Source organism: Phacochoerus africanus, chromosome 7 (assembly GCF_016906955.1).
Source record: "Phacochoerus africanus isolate WHEZ1 chromosome 7, ROS_Pafr_v1, whole genome shotgun sequence".
NCBI lineage: Eukaryota > Metazoa > Chordata > Mammalia > Artiodactyla > Suidae > Phacochoerus > Phacochoerus africanus.
In genome coordinates this window covers 79,973,057-79,993,669 of record NC_062550.1, presented here as the reverse complement: position 1 = coordinate 79,993,669, position 20,613 = coordinate 79,973,057, and the positions used below count along the sequence as shown (strand labels likewise).

Genomic DNA, 20,613 nt, shown 5'->3' with positions numbered 1-20,613 from the left:
AGTGAGCAATCAGATGTGAGAAAATCCATGAAGCCCAAGAAAATGTCCGATTCCTCCCTGAACGCGGTATGAGCACACAATTAGAAAGACACCAGCCAGGATCTGGAGATCTGATGTCAACCACACATATAAGGAAACTGTGATTAACGTAGTCTAAAGAAATGATTCTAAATATCCTTGAGGCATGACATAAAACATGCGGATTGAGCCTAAAAATCTCCTTTTTAGCATGAGTATTCTGAGATGCATTGTTAAGACAAATGTCCCAAAACAGGCAGCATATTCTGTGAATCCTTGAGTTCCACCCCTGGTCATTCTAGCCAGATTTTGCACCTTGAAGAGGTAAAAGTGAAGCGGTTCATGCTACAGGCGGGAGGTGACCGGTGTAATTACCAGTGTGGACTATGGCAAAGACACTGCTGAGGCATCATTATACACTCAGTCTCAAACATCATCATACACTAAAATTTGTTCTGCAGAAATATATTTTCACATAGGCAACTGGTGTGAACTACATACGTGTTCACCAGGCACACCCACATCTTATTGAATGCAGCTCTTTTTAGATTACAAATGTTGCTGAAAGATTTTCAGCCAAAGCAGTTAGAAAATAACAAAACAGGGAGTTCCCATTGTGGCTCAGTGGATTAGGAACCCGACTAGTATCCAAGTGGATGTTGGTTCGCTCCTTGGCCTTACTCAGTGGGTGAAGGATCTGGCATTGCCTTGAGCTATGGTGTAGGTTGCAGATGCGCCTTGGATCCTGGATTGCTGTGGCGGTGGTGTAGGCCGGCAGCAACAGCTCTGATTGGACACCTAGGCTGGGAACGTCCATATGCCTCAGGCATGGCCCTAAAATGGAAAAAAAAAAAGAAAAGAAAAGAACAAAACAGGAAAAAGGCCAAGTCCCTGAGTCTGTACTACTATCACATTCCAATGTGAAGTGTGTCAGGTCTGCTTTGGGGCTGTAACAGCAGAAGTCAGAAAAACCACAAAATGGCTCTGCTACTTTAAGAGGCAGGGATACTGGTGAGCAGTCACAATTTTCCTTCGCTGAAAATCTCATTGAATATAATAGGGAAGTCATTGAATACTTTGTCCTTCTATTATATCCAAGTGATTTTCGCAGTAGGCAATCTGCGAGTACACCACAGGAGTCCCACACTTTGAAATAAAATGGCAGTGTGCACAGAGTCTCTTGTGCAATCCCTTTTCAGTCCAGAGCACTGCCTAGTTGCCTTACTCTTGGCTGCATTGAGTGGGCAATCCACAAAAAGAGTGAGAAGAGGAATAGCACATCATGGTTTTTTTTTCCTGTTATCAATAATATAATTGCGCTCTGCCAATTACTGGAGTGGCAGCTACATATCATACACTGAAAATAAACTTAAAAAAATGATTTTCCCATTGCTGATGTGGTAGACAAGCCATTTGCAGCAGCGGGCAAAAATCAGCAAATCGAGGTGGATTCTGGCACGCGTTCCTTACACATCTGGTGCAATAACATGGTATATGAGTCAGAGAAACACTTCTTTCCATCCTCCTCTCCAAATGAGCTTAATATAAAATCGATTGAGTACGGACATTCTGTACCAGGCATCCTATGTGCTTAATTTTCTTTAAACAAGGCATTAATAAAATCACAGTAGCATCTAATAAGATTTTTAATTCCTTGAGGGTAAGAACCATGGCTAATCTTTAATGAGTCTAATTTAGTGAGAGCATTTAGTTCTCTTCTTAGCAGAAACAACCGATAGAATCATCCTAGCCCTCCAAGATACAGCCATATAGGTTGTGTGACTGAAGGCTCCAGAATGAAACAGAAGTCCAACTGGTCCATGTACCTGCATGTGCTCAGTCAAGCCTGGTTTCCAGAGTGAGTGACAGCAGAAACTGGTAGATAGGGGGTTTGAAGTGAATGAAGAGGGGGTTTCCGAAACACAATGCTATTTTAAAGCAGAACGAGTTCCTATCTGTGATTACAAGGAGTGTGACGAGCAAGCTTATAGCAGATGAAGGCAGGACACTGCAGTTAGTGACCTGTTCCCCAAAGGGCCAGAGCTTTGCACACACAGTCACTGCAAGTGGGACTTGTGCCAGATCTGGAGCCACTGAAGGCAAGACTTCATTAAAACACACACACACACACAAAACCCCTTTCTCCACTTTGTGAGAAACCTCTAGCCAATGAATACAAATTTAAGATAGTGTAATTAGTACTCACAAACTCTGGGGTTTGGAAATCCTGCTGACTTCCCAGTGTTCCAAAACCGGAGACGCTTCTCTGTTCAAGACTTTCCAAGACTAAAAACAAACAAAGAAATGAGCATGAACATTCACTGGCTCACAAACTGTTTTGCTTTTAAATTGGCACCACTGGCTTAACAACTATTTTTAGTGTCAGGGGCCCCTTTACAGGTTTGCATTATTTAAGGCTCTCGGCTATCAGGGACCCTCAAAACCCTCAGCAGCTATTTCTTCTGCTGGACAGTGCCATGCTTGTAGGAAACTGGGTCTTAAAATGCTCTAGGCTGGATCTACCATGGAAAATCACTTAACTTCTACATGGAAGGACACAGCAACCAAATGTTATAAAATTCTAGCTCAGCAACGCTTTAGCCTATTAATGTTCTTTTTACCTACTATGTCTCAGGGAACTGATGTGGCGTCATTTTAGGGTAGTCATTTTCTGTTTTAAAAATCTGTTGAATAGCACTATCTAATAGAAATATACTGGGAGCCAAAACAATATTCTGGTAGATACATTAAGCAAATGAAAAAGAAATCGGAGAAATTGTTATAAAAAGATTTATTTGACCTGATATACCCAGATTATCATTTCAACATGTATTCCATATAAAAAATGATCAGTGGAATACTTTATATTTCTTTAGTACTAAGTCTTAGAAACCCAATGTGCTTGTTATACTGACAACATACCTCCGTTTGGACTGGCCACATTTCAATCCCTGACCTCATGGGACTAACTGCTACCATATTGTACAGCACATTGTTAGATAAAGGAACCAAATCCAGAAGGTGGGTCATTCTGCAAGGCACTAGTCTTTTTTTTTTTTTTTTAATTTTTCAAATGGCGTGATCTTTATTTATTTATTTTTTCCTTTTCTTGGGCCACTCCCACAACATATGGAGGTTCCCAGGCTAGGGGTCGAATTGGAGCTGTAGCCACCGGCCTACCCCAAAGCCACAGCAACGCAGGATCCGAGCCGTGTCTGCAACCTACACCACAGCTCACGGCAACGTCGGATCCTTAACCCACTGATCGAGGCCAGGGATCAAACCCGCAACCTCATAGTTCCTAGTTGGATTTGTTAACCACTGAGCCACGACAGGAACTCCATGCAAGGTACTAGTCTTATCTTGCAAACAAGTTCCTGACATGAATAAAAGGACTGTTCCAGATTTAAAGATACTAAGAGAACAAAATAATGATTTGCAGTGTTTGGTTCTGGATTGGATCTTGGTTTAAACAATTCAGATGTAAAAGACTTAAAAATAAATTGGGAAAATTTGAATACTGATTAAGTACTGGATTATATATTAATTATATTAAGTATTGGATTATATTAATTACGTGTCACCATGTAATTCTAATTAAATAAATTTACACACATATTCTTAAATATTAAAATATTAAACATTTAAATAAATTTAAATAATCTCATTTATCATAAGGTCCAGCCTCTTCAACAAATCAATGACATGAAAAAGGTAGACTGTTAGACAGGAGTTCCCATCGTGGCACAGCAGAAACAATCCAACTAGGAACCATGAGGCTGTGGGTTCGATCCCTGGCCTTGCTCAGTGGGTTAAGGACCCGGCGTTGCCATAAGCTGTGGTATATGTATGTCACAGATACGGCTTGGATCTGGCACGGCTATGGCTCTGGCATAGGCCGGGAGCAACAGCTCCAATTAGAACTCTAGCCTGGGAACCTCCATATGCCACGGGTGTGGCCCTAAAAAGACAAAAATACAAAAAAAAAAGTAGACTGTTAGATATCAAAATCCCTAAGGGGAGTTCCCTGTTGGCCTAGTGGGTTAAGGATCCAACACTGTATCCTTGACTGTGGCTTGGGTACAATCTCTGGCCTGGGAACTTCCACACGCTGCAGGCAAGATGAAAAATAAAATAAAATAAAAGCATCCTATTATTAAAAATAAATTAAAAAACTAAATAAAGAGCCCTAAAAGACACAACTCCTATGTGTATTTTCTCCCACATCACCAACAATTAATTCAGCTCTGATGCTATTTACCCGAAGACAACATCATATTCCATGGGTTAAGGGCTCAAGACTGCCCCCACTTCAGACGCCAATCTGAAGCCCAGTTGTTACCTGGGCTTCTGACTACTGGCTATAAATTGGAGGTCCCACCACCCTCTCCTCAGGTTCATTTAATTTGCAAGAGTGGCTCACAGAACTTGGAGCAACATTTACTTACATTTACCAGTTTGTTATAAAAGGTGCTACAAAGGATACAGATGCAGAGTCAGATGAAGAGGTGCGGGGCCAAGGTGTGTGGGAAGAGGCGCAGGGCTTCTGTGCTCTCTCTGGGTGCACCACGCCCCACCTCTCCACGTGTTCACCAACCGGAAGCTCTCTAAACCCTGTCTTTTTGGGTTTTTATGGAGGCGTCATTACTGGAGCACGATGGATTAATGATCCTTGGCCATTGGCAACAGATTCTGCTTGCCTCTCTCCCTTGTGAGGAGGGTGGAACTGAACGTTTCTACCCTCTAATCACTTGGTGGGTCCTCCGGCAGCCAGCCCTCACTCCTTTGGTCACCAAGGGGCTGTCCAAGCACCTCATTACCATAAGCACTTTTATCTCCATCATCACTTAGGAAATTCCAAGAGTTTAAAAAAAGGAGCTCTGTGCCCCAAATCAAGATCAAATACATGCTTCTTACTATAAATCTTCATATCACCACAACCATTAGTGATACGTGGTGCTCAACTGGATCCTGACTTGGACAAACCAGCTGTAAAAGACATATTTATCAAAACTAGGGAGACTGAGTATGGAATAAGCATTAGGTTCTGTTAAATCACTTTTAATTTTATGAAGTGTGATGTTAGCTTTGTAGTGACTTTTTAATCGCATATTAATTTAAAAAAAAATCCATTAGAGGCTTTTGTGAAAGAAAAGGGGCTCCTATTGTTCCAGAAAAATTCCCTTCAGTGCCCCAAAAGAAAGCTGGGCACATCTAGGTGAGAGTCGTAAGAGCTCTCGGATGGACTGTTTAACAAAACCAAAACATCAGTCATCAACTCCGCTCCTTAGGTTTGGCACTTTGCTGGGAACCATCCAATAGCAGGATTAGATATGAGGTTCACTCGGAATCTTGCCCACTAAACTCACAACATTGTAAGCCTATGAACTGACAATGCCAGCAGAAAAGACAACACCAGCAAGCGATTCCAACTCGTCTGAAAAACTGAGTTCATCACAGGACCCCTAAACATGAGCCAGCGAAGAAATAGGAAACAGATGAGGAGAGCCAGGGCTTGCAGAGCTGCAACCAGAGCCGAAATGAAGGTGCTTGTCCCTGAAAACTCTAGGGGGGCAATTACTGCACAGTCTGTCACACTCAGGGAATTGTAAGATAATAAACTGGTTATGCCAACATCAGAACAACAGTTCTCCAAGTTAATTACATTCTTCAAACCACCTTGAAAACTTGCTAAAATGTGTTTGGACTAGTGGCTATGAGGGGGTGGGTTTCAAATGGGTGTTTTGCAGCTTGGTTTACAGTAAGAAGAAAAGACCTAAGTTTTTTGTAGCATTAAGACAGATATTAAAAAATTGTATCTGTGGTGCTCATGATTCTTTTTTTTTTTTTTTTTTCTGGCAGAACTAGAAAGTCAATGAACCATAATTCCACAGGTATTCTTTTAAATGAGTACCGTAAATCTGACAGAGTGACTTGCCTGCTTTCTGCATCTTATCTGGATTCCTTTACAAAGAGATGCCCAGTTTATCTGCTACATATCTGGGGTCAACAGATGGGAGAGAGCTGCTATTTTTTCTTTTTAATGAAAGGATAGGCTTACGAAAGTACAAATTTTGCCTAAAGACAGAGGAGAAAGAAGATGTATTACCCAGATGTCCTATCAAATTAAAAGCATCTATGCAGCTTGACAGGATTTGTGAGAGAAACCATAGAACTATTTATAGTTTTAGTTATTCTGCTGGTAATGGAAACTAATAGATTCACTGGTTAATGTCAACACAAAGGAGAAACTGTAAATTTCAGTGAATAAAACAGAAATGGCTTTATTGAGACATCAGCTAGGTAAGAACAAAGCTGCAGCTGTTGCTCTCATGACCTAATATAGCACTGAGAAGCAAATGATTTATGATGCTAATATGATAATTATACTTCCCTACTAAGGGGCTCCAGTTACTCTTTGATATTCTCATTTCTGGTAATCTAATGCAGCTGAAAAGTTCATTTCTCAGCCAAAGTAAAAGTCAAAAGGTGACACTTTTGAGGGCTTTATATCGAAATACGTGCAGAGTCAGAGAAAAAAATTATGTAAAGGCAAAAATGTTAATTTTATTTTCTTATTTAGATAAGTCATTTTTTTGGCTGCACCTACACCATGAGGATGTTCCTGGGTGAGGGACTGAACCTATGACACAGCAGTGACCCAAGCCACAGCAGTGACAACGCCGGATCCTTAACCCATTCTGCGCCACCAGGGAACTCCCTGTGGAAGTCATCTTTAAATGTAATATTTTGAAATGCATTTTTAGTACTGCCATAACGCCTTGCTTTATACAACAGAAGTACCACCTTGAATGGCATTATGATTGGTTTATTTCATTTTGGCACTTGGAATATAAAAAAGCTTTTGGCACTGCTATGTTATTTCTTCATCAAAAAGCTGCTGAGAGAACTGAAAACTGGTTATTCTAATGTGAAAAATCTTTGGTCTTGACATGTCAATGAAATTTTGTATGCATGCCATATGAAAGTTCAATTAAAGTCAAGTTCAAGAAACAGTCATTGACTATACATATTTTGCACAGTCATTGGGTTCTTAGGCTCTGAGGATACCAAGAAGAACCCAAAGTTCTCTCTTCTTGAGGAGATGAATTTGAGACATTATAAATGTTAATTCTAGGATAATTAGTCAGTGCTAGGCTAAGCAGACTAATGGGAGTATTGTAAGAATACCAAAGAAAACATTGCATACATATATCAACTGGTTTACTATAGGCAAAACTCAAATAATTGAGGATATGGTCAAAAGAAATCCATTAAATATTTACTTTTCCTAAATTTAATAGTAATTAATTGCATAACAATTAGTTTAAAATGAAAGAAAAATATTTTTAAAACTTAATATCAATGCAGCTACTATCGTAAGATTAAAGTAATAAAGTCATTGGTGGTACTAGTTCGGACATACATGAAGGGCCTCACAGAAATGTCTAGAAGTCCAGTCACATTAATGGGTTAATAAGGAGAACAGTGGAAACCTCCTGAGACAGTTGTAGTTCACGTGATTACCTGTCTATCACTGAGAGATGGAAATCATCCCAATTGCAAAAATGGAGCGATAACTACAGCAAAGATGATTGAGATTTACGTAGAAGAGCCAATAAAAAGAGCCATTATCTACATCTTATAACTTAGATAATCTATTATCCATCAGAAAACACAAAATGACCTCTGGGGAAACTCATGGGTAAGACCCAAAGTGTCTGATAAGCAGTGTCCTGGCCATAAGTTATCAGAATTAGGTATCCATACTTTATCTAACTTACAGCACTGGCATGGCAGGTCACTGGGCCCAAATGACATTCTTTACGGTGATTGGTTGTGGTTGAAATGGTCAGAGACAGCAAGTATATGAGAGACAATGGGTAAAACAGACCACATCCTGGTGCAAAGAGCACTGGGCAGGGCTTAAAGGGTTGATTGGGTTGATTTGCAACTTAGTTGCATGATCCTGAGCAATCAAACATATTCTCATTTATCTGAAACTAATGATTAAATGACTTGCCCTGGTTATCTCACAGGTTGTGCAAAGAATACAAATGACAATTCAAAAGCAAGTTGTAAATACTTTTAGATAAACACTATCTAAATCTAAATGAAGTTCATGTACACAGAACCTAATCATAACATATCATGTGATATGAAGCAATGTAAACGGAAATTTCCTGTGTTACTATGTGCCTGGCACTTAAAGCTCTGACCTTACTTAACCTTCTTTTTATTCTCATAGAGGATGAAAAGTTGGAGGTAGTTGCCTGACGTCAACCACTAGAGGTGACACAATGGAAATGTGAATTTGTCTGATTCCAAAATTGGACATCTTTTTGAATATACTAATATCTCCTAAGCTGCTCTAAATAATTCCAAGGGGCCCCCTGATGCTAAATATAATTTGATGAGGAATTAAAATAGCAATGTGAGTATAAGTTAAAAAAGTAGTAAAAACAGGCTAACATATCTTGAAAAACAAAAACAAATCATAAAAAAAATGTGGAGAAATTGATATAGTATTCACAATTAAAGGAATTAATGGAAAAGCTCCATAAAATAAACAAACAAATGTAATATTCTGGCATGTGGATAAAGATATTCATGTGCCAAGGATGGAGCTAGTGACATAAGCACAAATTCTGAGAGTAAGAGGGTACAGAAACTGTCACTGGGAAAATTCCATGATCTAGTTGAATGTGCAATCAAAGAAATGTTAAAGAATGGCCTAGGAGTTCCCACTGTGGCTCAGTGGGTTAAAAACCTGACAGGGTCCGTGAGGATGTGGGTTCAATCCTGGCCTCTCTCAGTGGGTCAAGGATCCTGTACTGCTGCAATCCCACGTTTCTATAGCTGTGGCATAGGCCTGCAGCTGCAGCTCCAATTCAACCCCTAGCCTAGGAAATGCCATCTGCCAGAGGCACCCTAAAAAAAAAAAAAGAAAAAAAAAAGGCCTATATCACCTTAGGAATGAAGATGTGTTCACATATCCAGATTGGGCAGGATGTCTCATGATCTGCCAGACAGTCCTATACCCGAAATGTTTTTCTCCCAGTGAACTAGAAGTCTCTGAAAACTGGATCTCAGCATTTATCTGATGTTTGTCCTGAATACCAGCACTCACCGTCAGTATTTTTAAAGCAACCACACACTTGGGACACCATTTCCTGTTACTCCATAATTTCCAGATACCATGTGGGCCTGCCCGGTCTCCCCTGTCACACCAGTGAAGGCTAAGCCAACATCACAGGTCTTACATCATTCTGTGGTTGTCATATTTGCTCTCCAGGTTTCAGTGCCTCTTTTTCTGGCCTCAGTTTAACAGGCTCTTCTATATTTTGGTGACAATTAGGTAGGCGAAAATCTATTTTTCATATAATCCAAAGGTTTTAAGTGTACAGACTACAGACCCTGTAATATTAAGTGAGGTTCTAAGATGGGGCCAAAGAGTCATTATTAATGAAAAGAAAGTTAATAATGAAACATAAAACACAAAGAAAGGAGAGTTCCTTTCAAGGCTAAGATGGCTGTGTTTTACAGCCCAGGGCAATGGACTTGAATTGTTAAGACCTCTATGTAGTGTAACCCTGTGGCTTCAGGCATATCGCTCAACTCTAAGTCTCAGTTTCCTCATCAATAAAATGTAGATTAGGTCTCATACTGAGTGAAATGAGCCAGAAAGACAAAGACAAATATCATATGATATCACTTATAACTGGAATCTAATATCCAGCACAAATGAACATCTCCTTAGAAAAGAAAATCATGGACTTGGAGAAGAGACTTGTGGCTGCCTGATGGGAGGGGGAGGGAGTGGGAGGGATGGGGAGCTTGGGCTTATCAGACACAACTTAGAATAGATTGACAAGGAGATCCTGCTGAATAGCATTGAGAACTTTGTCTAGATACTCATGTTGCAACAGAAGAAAGGCTGGGGGGAAAATGTAATTGTAATGTATACATGTAAGGATAACCTGACCCCCTTGCTGTGCAGTGGGAAAAATAAAATAAAGTAAAATAAAATGTAGATTAGAGCATCCACATCAGAAGGTCACTGTGGAGAATAACACACATATAAAAGTGACTTGATTGGAGTGGATATGCAATGAGATCCTGCTGCATAGCACAAGGAACTATCTAGTTACTTGCGAGGGAACATGATGGAGGATCATGTGAGAAAAAGAATGTGTATATGTAAAGGTGGGTGACTGCTGTACAGCAAAAATCGATGGAACAAGGTAAATCAACTATAATAAAAATAAAAAATAATAAATAATAAATTCAAAAATAAAAATAAAAGTACTCAAAGACTGTTAAGTACCAAAACATTTTTCATTAATAAATTTTGGCATTCTTTACCTTGGTAGGCACACATTTTTCCTTCCAACTTTTTACCCTATCCCTATCATTCCTTCCTTTTTTTATAATAAAATTTAAACAATAGAAAAACATAAGATTAATTCAGCAAATATTTTCGAATGAGCTCAATGTCCCAAGCATTGCTGGTTTTCAAGGAAAAGAAACGTGAATCAGAAAATTTTTCCTCACTTTCTGAATCTGGATGGGTCAATCTCTTACCACAGCTTGTTATGGGCATATAAACTCAACAACTGTAATATTTTCGTTTGTTTTTTTGGCCACCCCCATAGCATGTGGAAGTTCTTGGGCCAGGGAATGAACCCGTGCCACAAGAGCAACACAAGCTGTTGCAATGATAAGGCCAGATCCTTAACCTGCTGCACCAGAAGTGAACTCCTCAACGACTGCAATGCTTAAATGAAAAACCTGTGGCATTCTCCTCGATTCATTCCTGGAATTTAAATTCCAAACTGAACTTGATTTTTTTCTTTGCCACACCCACAGCACATGGAAGTTCCCAGGCCAGGGACTGAACCTGCCCCACAGCAGCAACCCAAGCCACTGCAGTGATAACACCAGATCCTTAACCCACTGTGCCACAGCAGGAACTCCTTGATGGTTTCCTTTAGACTTCTCTGTTTTTACTATCTTCAGAAAGACAAAAGTGTGTGCTCTCACTCCCCCTCTCTCTCTGATAATTCTGGAAGTGAGAAAAGTGGATGAAGTAGAAAGAAGGGAAAAAAATCATGAATATATTAAATTCGTTATGGTAAGAACTTTTTTTTTTTTTTTTAGACTCGTGACTGGGACCCAGTACTACCCATCAAGCAACAGAAAATTAATAAACATTCTCCCTACATTATGGTAAAAACTGCCTTATTTCAAAGGTTCTCCCTGTTGGACTTGCCTCCTTGGTTAATGTATTAGCATTGATTCAAACACCTAAACCAGAGCTGGGGCCATTCTTGACTTTTCCCTTTCCCCTACTCTTGACATTTGGCCAGACACCAAGTTTTGTGCTTTTTAATAGCCAAACTTATCCTAAATCATTCTATCTGGAATGCACTTCCCTTCACCTCCATTTTTGCTGTTTCTTCGAATTTTTATTTCAATGTCACCACTTATGTACTGAATTAAATTAGTTGCCTCCGTCTCAATGCTCTTAAGACACCTTGCATGTCTAGCAAAATCTGTTGGATCCCTACAGGAGGTTTTCCAAAAACTGAACTGCTGCATTATTAGTTACTAAAATACAGTATTTCTCCACTGGTCTTTTAGTTAGGGTGTGGATAAGAAAGAAACCAAAATTAAAATGAGTGATTATAAACAAATATGCATCTTATATTGAACGGAGTCCCAAATAATCAGATGGTAGTTACTCTCCCATTGGCCACTGCCACAGAAGATAAAATCTGAGGAAAACATGCATGTCCATCCCCCTTATCACACTGTATAGTCATGCTTCGCTTTTCTTCTCCACTGGTCCATGAGATCCTGGAGAGCGAGCCATTCTCTTATCCTACTTTGTTTCCTCAGAACCTGAAACAATACATAGCGTATTATAGATGCTCCATTCATGAGTGAATGAATGATGGAATGAATTATAAACTCTTTGTCCCTACAGGAAAGTTACCAGTGCTCATTTCCTCAGAATGCAATTTAATGACCTATGTAATAATAAGAGAAATTTTCTGCTTGCAGAATATACTGCATTGGGCCACACTGAGATATATCCGCACATAAAACAGGTCCAAAGCTGTGTCCCTTCAAGATAATATTTGGACAATATTTACAGAAAAGAGGGGCTCAGCCTCTCCTGCACCCTGTCCACTGTTTCAGCAATACATCAGACAGGGACGTGTTCCCACTCACAGCGCAGAAGACTCCACAGCAGAACGAAAGTTCAGGGAGTCCCTTGGGCATCTCACCCTCCCAGCCTCACCCCAAGTGACAATCTAAGGATCTCTTCCATCCCCAAATGATAATACTGTCCTTGAGAAGACCTCTGGTTAACACAATTTTCTCCACCTTGTTACATTCCTACTGATGTTTAGTGTTGTTTCAGCTCCTCTTACTAGCCTTTCCCTAGTCCCACAACCCTCCTCCAATAATTCAAGTCCAAAAATATGGCTCCTTTTGAAGAGCTGGGAACAATCACTTTATCCATTCTCATAACTCAACCACATTAGCTGATGGTTTTCTAGAAAAAAAAACCAATGTATCACCTATCATAGTCTAACTGAATTCATCAGTTCTGCATCTAAAAAAGTTTTATTGCAGTAACATATAAATCATAAACATTACCATTTAAATCATTCCTAAGTGTACAATTTGGTGGCATTAATTCTTTTCACGGAGTTCCCGTCGTGGCTCAGTGGTTAACGAATCCAACTAGGAACCATGAGGTTGCAGGTTCGATCCCTGGCCTTGCTCAGTGGGTTACGGATCCGGCGTTGCCGTGGGCTGTGGTGTAGGTTGCAGACGTGGCTTGGATCCTGCGTTGCTGTGGCTCTGGTGTGGGCCGGTGTCTACAGCTCTGATTCGACCCCTAGCCTGGGAACCTCCATCTGCTGTGATTGAGGCCCTAGAAAAGACCAAAAAAAAAAAAAAAAAAAAGACCAAAAAAAAAAAATTCTGTTCACAATGTTGTGCCACCATAACCACTGTTTCCAAAATTTTTTTAATCACCCCATAACCATTAAACAATAACTCCCATTTCTCTTCCCCCTTGTTTGTAAGTAACGTTTAATCCACTTTTTCCTCTCTGTGAATATTTCCCTATTCTAGATATTTTACATAAGTGGAATCATAAAATATTTGTCCTTTTGTTTCTGGGTCTTATTTCTCTTAGCGAAATGATGTCAAGGTTCATTCCTGTCATAGCGTGTGTCAGAACTTGATTGCTTTTTCTGGTGGAATAGTATTCCATTGAAGGTATCTACCACATTTTCTTTATCCACTCATCTGCTGACAAACACTTGGGTTTTTCTACTTTTTAGCTATGTGAATAATAACCACGGTGAACAATGGCCCAGAAGTACCTGTTTGCGTCTCTAGTTTCAGTTCTTCTGTGTGTACAGATGGTAACGGAATTGCTGGGTCATGAAGTAATTTTATGTCTGGCTTTTTGAGGAACCAACAAGTTCTTTTCCGTAGTGGCTGGACCATTTTATATTCCCATCAGCAATGTATGAGGGTGTCAATTTCTCCACATCCCTGCCAGTATTTGTGATTTTCTGTTTTTAAAAAACAGTAGCCATATTAGATGTGAAATGGTGGTGTGGTTTTGATTTGCAGTTCCCTGATGACAAATGATGTTGAGTATTTTTACACATGCTAGTGACCATTTGTAGATCTTCCCTGGAGAAAGGTCTCAAGTCCTTTGCTCATTTTTTAACTGGATTGTTTATCTTTTTGTTGAGTTGTAGGAGTTTTTTTTTTTTTTTAACATATTTTGTATATTAAAGCCTTATCACTGTATCATTCTCAAATGTTTCTCCCACTCTCTTCACTTTCTTGATAATATCCTTTGTTGCACTATTTTGATAAGGTCCAATTTATCTATTTTGCTGTTGTTATCCATGCTTTTGGTGTTACATCGATGAATCCACTGCCAAAGCCAAGGTCATAAAGGTTTACCTCTGTGTTCTCCTAACAATTTTATGGTTCTGACTCTTATAATTAGGTTTTTGAACCATTTTGACTTAATTTTTATATGTAATGTGAGGTTGGGGTCCAACCACATCCCTTTGGCATGTGGAAATCAACTCTCACACACTGTTAAAAAGACTCTCCTTTCCACATTGAGTGTACTTGGAACCCTTCCCAATAACCAATTGATCATTTCTGGCCAATTTCTGAACTCTCAATTCTATTCTGTCTGTCTCTAAATTTATCCATATGCCAGTATCACGCTGTTTTGGTTAACTGTAGTTGCCCTCTAGTAAGTTTTGAAATTTGGTAAATGTGAATCATTCAAATTTGTTCTTTTTCAAAATTGTTTTTGCTTGCAGAGCCCTCTGCAATCTCCCATGAATTGGAGCTCGCTTTTTCCTTTCCGCAACCTTTACCACTTTAACAAACATGTTTTTAAAAATTTAGACTTAATAACATTAACAGTAATCAATCATAAACTGAAGAGTAATTTTTACTTAATTTTATCAGTTTGGCATTCTTTTTTAAAAGCTTGGCTAAGACAGTTGGTGTTCTATAAAAGACAAGTGGTATTAATCACGGAAGTATGTTGGAAAGCTATTACTACCACTGCACAGTCCAATTGGTTCAGGTCTCTGAAGACCCCCAGGCTTCCCAATGGAATCCCGCTCTAAGTTTGAAGTTGGCTACGGCTCAGCTGAAACTTGGTTCTACTCACTGACCTGTCACTTTCCAGATTACAGGGATTATATATGTCCTGGGGATGAAAGAAGACACCACACTTACATTTCTATTGTCTTGAAACTCAAAGCACCTTTGAGCCCTAACTCCATGCTTAATCTACCAAACTAGGCCCGATTTCAAAATCAGTTTTTGAAGGCTAGGAGGAGGGATGAGAACACAGAAAAAAAGTAAGGAGAAAAAACACAGTCCCTTATCTAAAATCTTTGATGCCAACACCTTTGTGTTTCAGAATTCAGACTTTTTCAGAATTCAACAAGAAAATAACTCTTATCTGTATATACTGTATATTACTATGTATCCTCAGTGGGGTCTGGGACAGCACTTCTTACTCAAACTCAATCATGTTTTGCAATCAGAAATGTGAACAGTCACTCTAGGTGGAATGAAAAAACAGTATAAGTAGTTTCATGTTGGCTGACATCAGGTTTCTTCATTAGGTCTGTCAGGTTTTTTAACATAAGCTAGGTTACCTAAAACAATTTTTTCCCAACCCTTATGTATTTCTCCCTCTCTTACTCTTTCTCCCCCCATTCTTTCTTTCTCCTTTTCTCCCTTTCTTTTTTTTCTTTTTATTTTCTTCTTTCTTTCTTTCTTTCCAGCCACACCTGTAGCATATGGAAGTTCTCAGGATAGGGGTCACATCAGAGCTGCAGCTGCGGGCCTTCACCACAGCCACAACAACATGGGATCCGAGCCACATCTGTAACCTACACCACAGCTTGCAGCAATGTCAGATTCTTAACCCGCTGAGTGAGGCCAGGGATCAGACCCACATCCTCATGGACACTATGTTGGGTTCTTAACCCACTGAGCCACAATGGGAACTCCCCGTTTTGGATTTCTGAATTGCGAGTAAGGATTTGTGAAAGTTTAACTACTAAGAGTGTATTTAGTACACAGTTACAGAAGAATTCAAAACTCTATTACAGCAGCTTATCATACACACACAGAGCAAAAGGCTTGCAATTGCCTTAGAATGAAGACTAAGAAGGAAGGACCCCTAGACTTTCATCACCTCTCATTATCTCAAAAGCTGAACGCTTTGCAAATCAATATCTCCTCCAATAAGCAGCTGCAAATAAACTCTAACGCAAAAGGGGAGCCCTAAATTTGCATAAAAGGAGAACCAGAATTGATATACCATTTTTAAACATCAAAGACAGAAAATAGTCATTAATATCTAATATTAGCAACAGTGCAGGGAACACTCAAAGATATTGCCAGTGTCAGGTTGTATAAGTTTCTGGGTAGCAATTTGGCAAAGGTAGCAAAAATTTTAATAGTAGTTATACTCTTTGAAGATATAATTCTATTTCTCGGAAACAGTACTTGTTTTCTTAAACCAAACCTAGGGTATTGCTATATGATAGTATATAATGCAATTATTTAATTTTGTAGGCGAATATTCATGACATGGAAAAATTTAACAATATATTTCAACATGAAAAAGTTGACTATAAAAGTATATATAGCATATACCCATAAGAATTGAAAGCAGGAGCTCAAATATTTGTACACCCCCAATCACAGCAGTATTATTCATAATAGCTGTTGGGTGGGAGCAATACAAGTGTCCACCTACAGATGAAAGAATAAAGAAAACATACTATGAATATCGATTCACCTTAAAAGGCAAATTCTGACATGTAACAACATGGATGAATCCTAAGGATATTATGTTAAATGAAATAAGCCAATCACAAAAGGCCAAATATTATATAATTCTATGTTTAACAGGAGCAGTTTCAGTTTTGCAAGATGAACAAGCTCAGGAGATGGATGGTGGTGATGGCTGCCCAACAATTTCACTGAACCTTTGATGTCACTGAACCACACACTGAAAAGTGGTTACAATGATACTTTAGGTTGTGTATATTTTACCACAATGGAAATTAAAAAGAAAAAACAAGGGTAGTTACTATGTACATGTATAACAGATTCACCCTGCTGTAAACCTGAAGCTAATACAACATTGTAAATCAACCATACCCCAATAATTTTTTTAAAGGGGGTAGTTTAAAAAAAAAAATCTGCTAACGATTTATAGTAAAGCTATACCAGGCAGCAGGGCCTGGGGGTCCTCAGACGAGCAGAAATAAGATCTAGGTCATGCTCTACCCTCCCTAGTAGAAACCTCTCTAAAGGTTTGAGTCCATGACCCCTGTTGATGGAGGTGGTGCTGGTGGTGGTGGTGGGTGTGAAAGGCTCTCATGGTCCTTTTGAGATTTTATCACTTTGCATGTATTTTAACTCTCATGAGCCAGTTGCCAATAAACTTACAACTCTATAAAGCAAACCTAAAAACCAGATATATACTGTATGATTTAAAATGTGTGCAATTCCCACTGTGGTGCAATGGGATCAGTGGCATCTCTGCAGTGCTGGGAGTCAGGTGCAATCCCCAGCCCAGAACAGTTGTTAAGGATCCTGCGTTGCTGCACCCATGGCATAGGTCGCAACTGTGGCTCAGATGTGATCCCTGGTCTGGGAACTCCAGATGCCATAGGGCAGCCAAAAAAGAAAAAGAAGAAAAAAAGAAAGAAAGAAAGAAAGAAAAGAAAAAGTAAAAATAAATAAAATTTGTGTGGAGGTAAAAATAAATTTAAGCCAAAGATAATGGGTGGCAGAATATCAGGTGTTTTTAAATTGTTCACGTTTTTCAAATTTTCTACAGTGAATATATATAAAACGCAAACATGTCAAGAAGCATCTGAGTCTTACCAGGCCCAAACCAAAGTTCTTGATTTCTACCCTCCACTGTCTCTTCTCTGCACAGCTCCCCAAATCTTCTCCATTTTGGTAAGTGGCCCCCAAATGCACCAAATTCATCAGACCAACCCTGTTGGCATCATCTCTGCCCCCTTTCCTTCACACCCTCCACAGTCACCAATAAATCGAGTCAGTTGAATTTTCAAAATCCCACCCAGAAACTAGCTACTTCTCACCTTGATAAGAACAGCTAACACTTAGAGAGTATTTACAATGCTCCAGTGCCCATTTCATAGCTCAGTTCTTTTCATATATGAACCCATTTCGTCCTCACAACAGCCCTGTAGGGTAAAGATATGCCTTACAGTTACCTTTATACCACTGATGAGGAAGCACAGAGAACTCAAGTACTTTGCCCACAATCACACAGCTCATGAACTGGAGAATCCCAGTTCGAACCCAGGAGCCCATAGGCTATGCTTGTACCTACTGCATTACACTGGCCTGGATCGTGGGTAGCTTGCTCTCCGGCATTATTCAAGTCTCTGTTGGATATCCCTGCCTCAGAGACACTGTCCCTGAAATCCTAACTTACACAGCCCCAGCAAGGCCCTGGTGCTCCGGTACCTTGCCTTGCCCTTGTTCCTTTAGCACTTAATTAACAAGTATGCATTATATACTAATGCAGTTCCATGAGCCAGAGATTTCGCCTTGTTTATAGCTGAATCCTCAGAACCTAGAATAGCCCAGGCCTCCGTGGGTGCTCCCCAAGTCTCTGCTGAATGATTGACCACAAGGGATGCCTAACTTCTCTCAGGCTGGCTGCTGGAGTGAGATGGACCCTTATTCAAATCCCAGACGCACCACTGCCTAGCTCTGCGACCATGGGCAGCTTATTCAGCCTTTCTAGGCCTCAGAGTCTCCACTGAAAAATGGGGCTAAGGGTACTTCCTCTTAGGGTTGTTCTGAAGAAAGGGATGAGCTGCAGCATGTGCAGTGTTTAGCATGGTACCTGCACAGAGCCAGCGCTAGGTAGACACGAGCTACAAGCATTATCTAATGAGAGGGGGGAAAAAAGTCATGTTTGAACCTTCCTGAAGCTCGAATTTTTAAAAAGGAGTATAGTCTTTTGAGTATGTCAAGAAATAAAAATGCTGACAGCATTTTATTAAATGTTCCCTTGTATCAAAAATTCAGGAAACATATGTAAATTCAGTCTAACACAGAAAAGGAAGGAAACTCAAGAAATGTAAATACCATTTTTATACATTCTCTACTGTATTAATATTTAGGTGTTTCTAACTCATGCCCATTTTTTAAATTCTGAATGTGTGGATACATTTTTTTAAGCCACCCATTAAATTACAGACCGAGACAACAAAAATTCCTTCCAAATGCATCAGTCTTTAACAGGGTATTATTTTAGCCTAAATTCACTATATACAATGAAGGTGATTTAAATTCCCATTTGCAAACTACCCATTGTGCTGCCCCTGCTCCGGAGAAACAGGAGGAGAGAACCAAGGGTGAGGCCAGGAACAAAAGCCTGCTCCTCTTCCTTGTTTGCCCTTCAACAGCCCAGCAGCCTCGGGGGCTGCTCACAGTTGGGACACCCAGACCAGGCCACCACACGTTCCCTTCTTTGGAAAGAGGGGAGAGTTAGCCACCCTAACTGCTGAGGAAATAGCCCACATGCTATTAATAGGTGGCCATTCGAGGGGAAACCCAGACTTTAAATGGGGAGGGAGGAGTGTGGCAAGAAGCATCTGGTCCCGTGCCCCAGGATGCTTGCTGACTTCTTGCTACAGCACGACAGCCCTCATGACAAGCACCTAATCTAGATGGTCCTGGGGATGTGCCTGACTCCATTAACCTCATCGTCTTCGGAGCACAGCGCCTCTTAGCCAAGAAGACAAGCTTTAGAGGGCTTGAACCCATGCTCTTTGCTCCACAGAAAAAAAACAGCCAGCCCCTCCTGTCTCTTCTTTCATTATCCTTTGATGGTGTAACTTGAAATACCAGTTCGATTGCCAGCTGGTAAGGACCTCCTACCACTCTCCCCAGGAGGCGGGGGCAGGGCATGGTGGGGGGGCGGGGGGGAGAAAGGCAGATCCAAACAGGGACCTTCCAGCCCAATTTGCGAGCTCTTTTAATGGGATGGAAAGTCATTTTTTTTGGACTCCCCTAGCAGGGATTTGATCACGTGATTGTCCTCCAGCTGGCCAGCTGAAGTAGTCTGGGCATTTCTACTCTAGAAAATACCACCAAGTAGTTCCAAAATAAACAGATCATCTGGACCTATCTCAATCACCTTAGAGATGCAGGTATTGAAATGTTCTCAAAATATGAATGTTACATGCTAATTAAGAAATAATAATACAAATGACTGTCCCTAAGCAGTAAGCACTAATCCTGAGACTTGTTCCAGCATCAAATGTCTTAAGCCTTTTGTGAGTTCATCTCATGCCTGCTTTTGTCCTAGTCCTTCCTTTCCATGTGCCAAGTTTACCTAAGTATAGATTTTCACACAAAACAATACCTATCATTTACTTCACATGCAACATGAGCTCAGCACTATAGCTAGTCTTAGAGATGTAAAAATGACTATTATTAAGACATTAGTATATAAAGGCTTTTAGGTCATAAAACACACAAGTGACATCCAGAGGGAACAGAAGCCTGCACAGGGCTGGGCAGAAGATGAGATTCCTGAGCCGGCCTGGCTGGGTTTGGAGAAGGCTGCCCTGAAAATGAGTCCTGAGGAAAGAGGAGACCATCTGAGAAGCTGCTCTGATAGAAAAATCCAGACTGGAAGGTGGTAGCGAGGATGAACAGAATTAGATGAAGTCCAGGGATATTGAGGCCTTAGAACCAACATGCTGATTGGAGAGGAAGGCAAGAGATATCTAGACCAGGAGTCCTGTCTGGCCTGGGCATCTGGGGTCACTAAGCTAGAAGGGCTTTTCAAATCTCCAACTCCACTTTCACCAATTTCCCTAGAAAAATTCAACGATTTTTTGGAGCAAGTGGAAAACCAGATGCTTTCAGACGGAATCATCACTAAGTTCCAATGGCGAATCAACCAAACTACACTCATTTATTCATTCAACCAACATGTATTTG

At 40.1% G+C, this 20,613-nt stretch overlaps 1 protein-coding gene across 2 annotated transcripts in view; it reads right to left on the bottom strand.

Annotated features, from left to right (window-relative positions):
* ANO6 (anoctamin 6) overlaps nucleotides 1-20,613 on the bottom strand; it is a 223,348-nt gene that overhangs the window by 129,022 nt on the left and 73,713 nt on the right. For both annotated transcript variants that reach the window (XM_047788025.1, XM_047788026.1), the window contains one exon: nucleotides 2,225-2,304. In XM_047788025.1, the coding sequence (XP_047643981.1) occupies nucleotides 2,225-2,304 (80 nt within the window). The remainder of the gene's footprint in view (nucleotides 1-2,224; nucleotides 2,305-20,613) is intronic.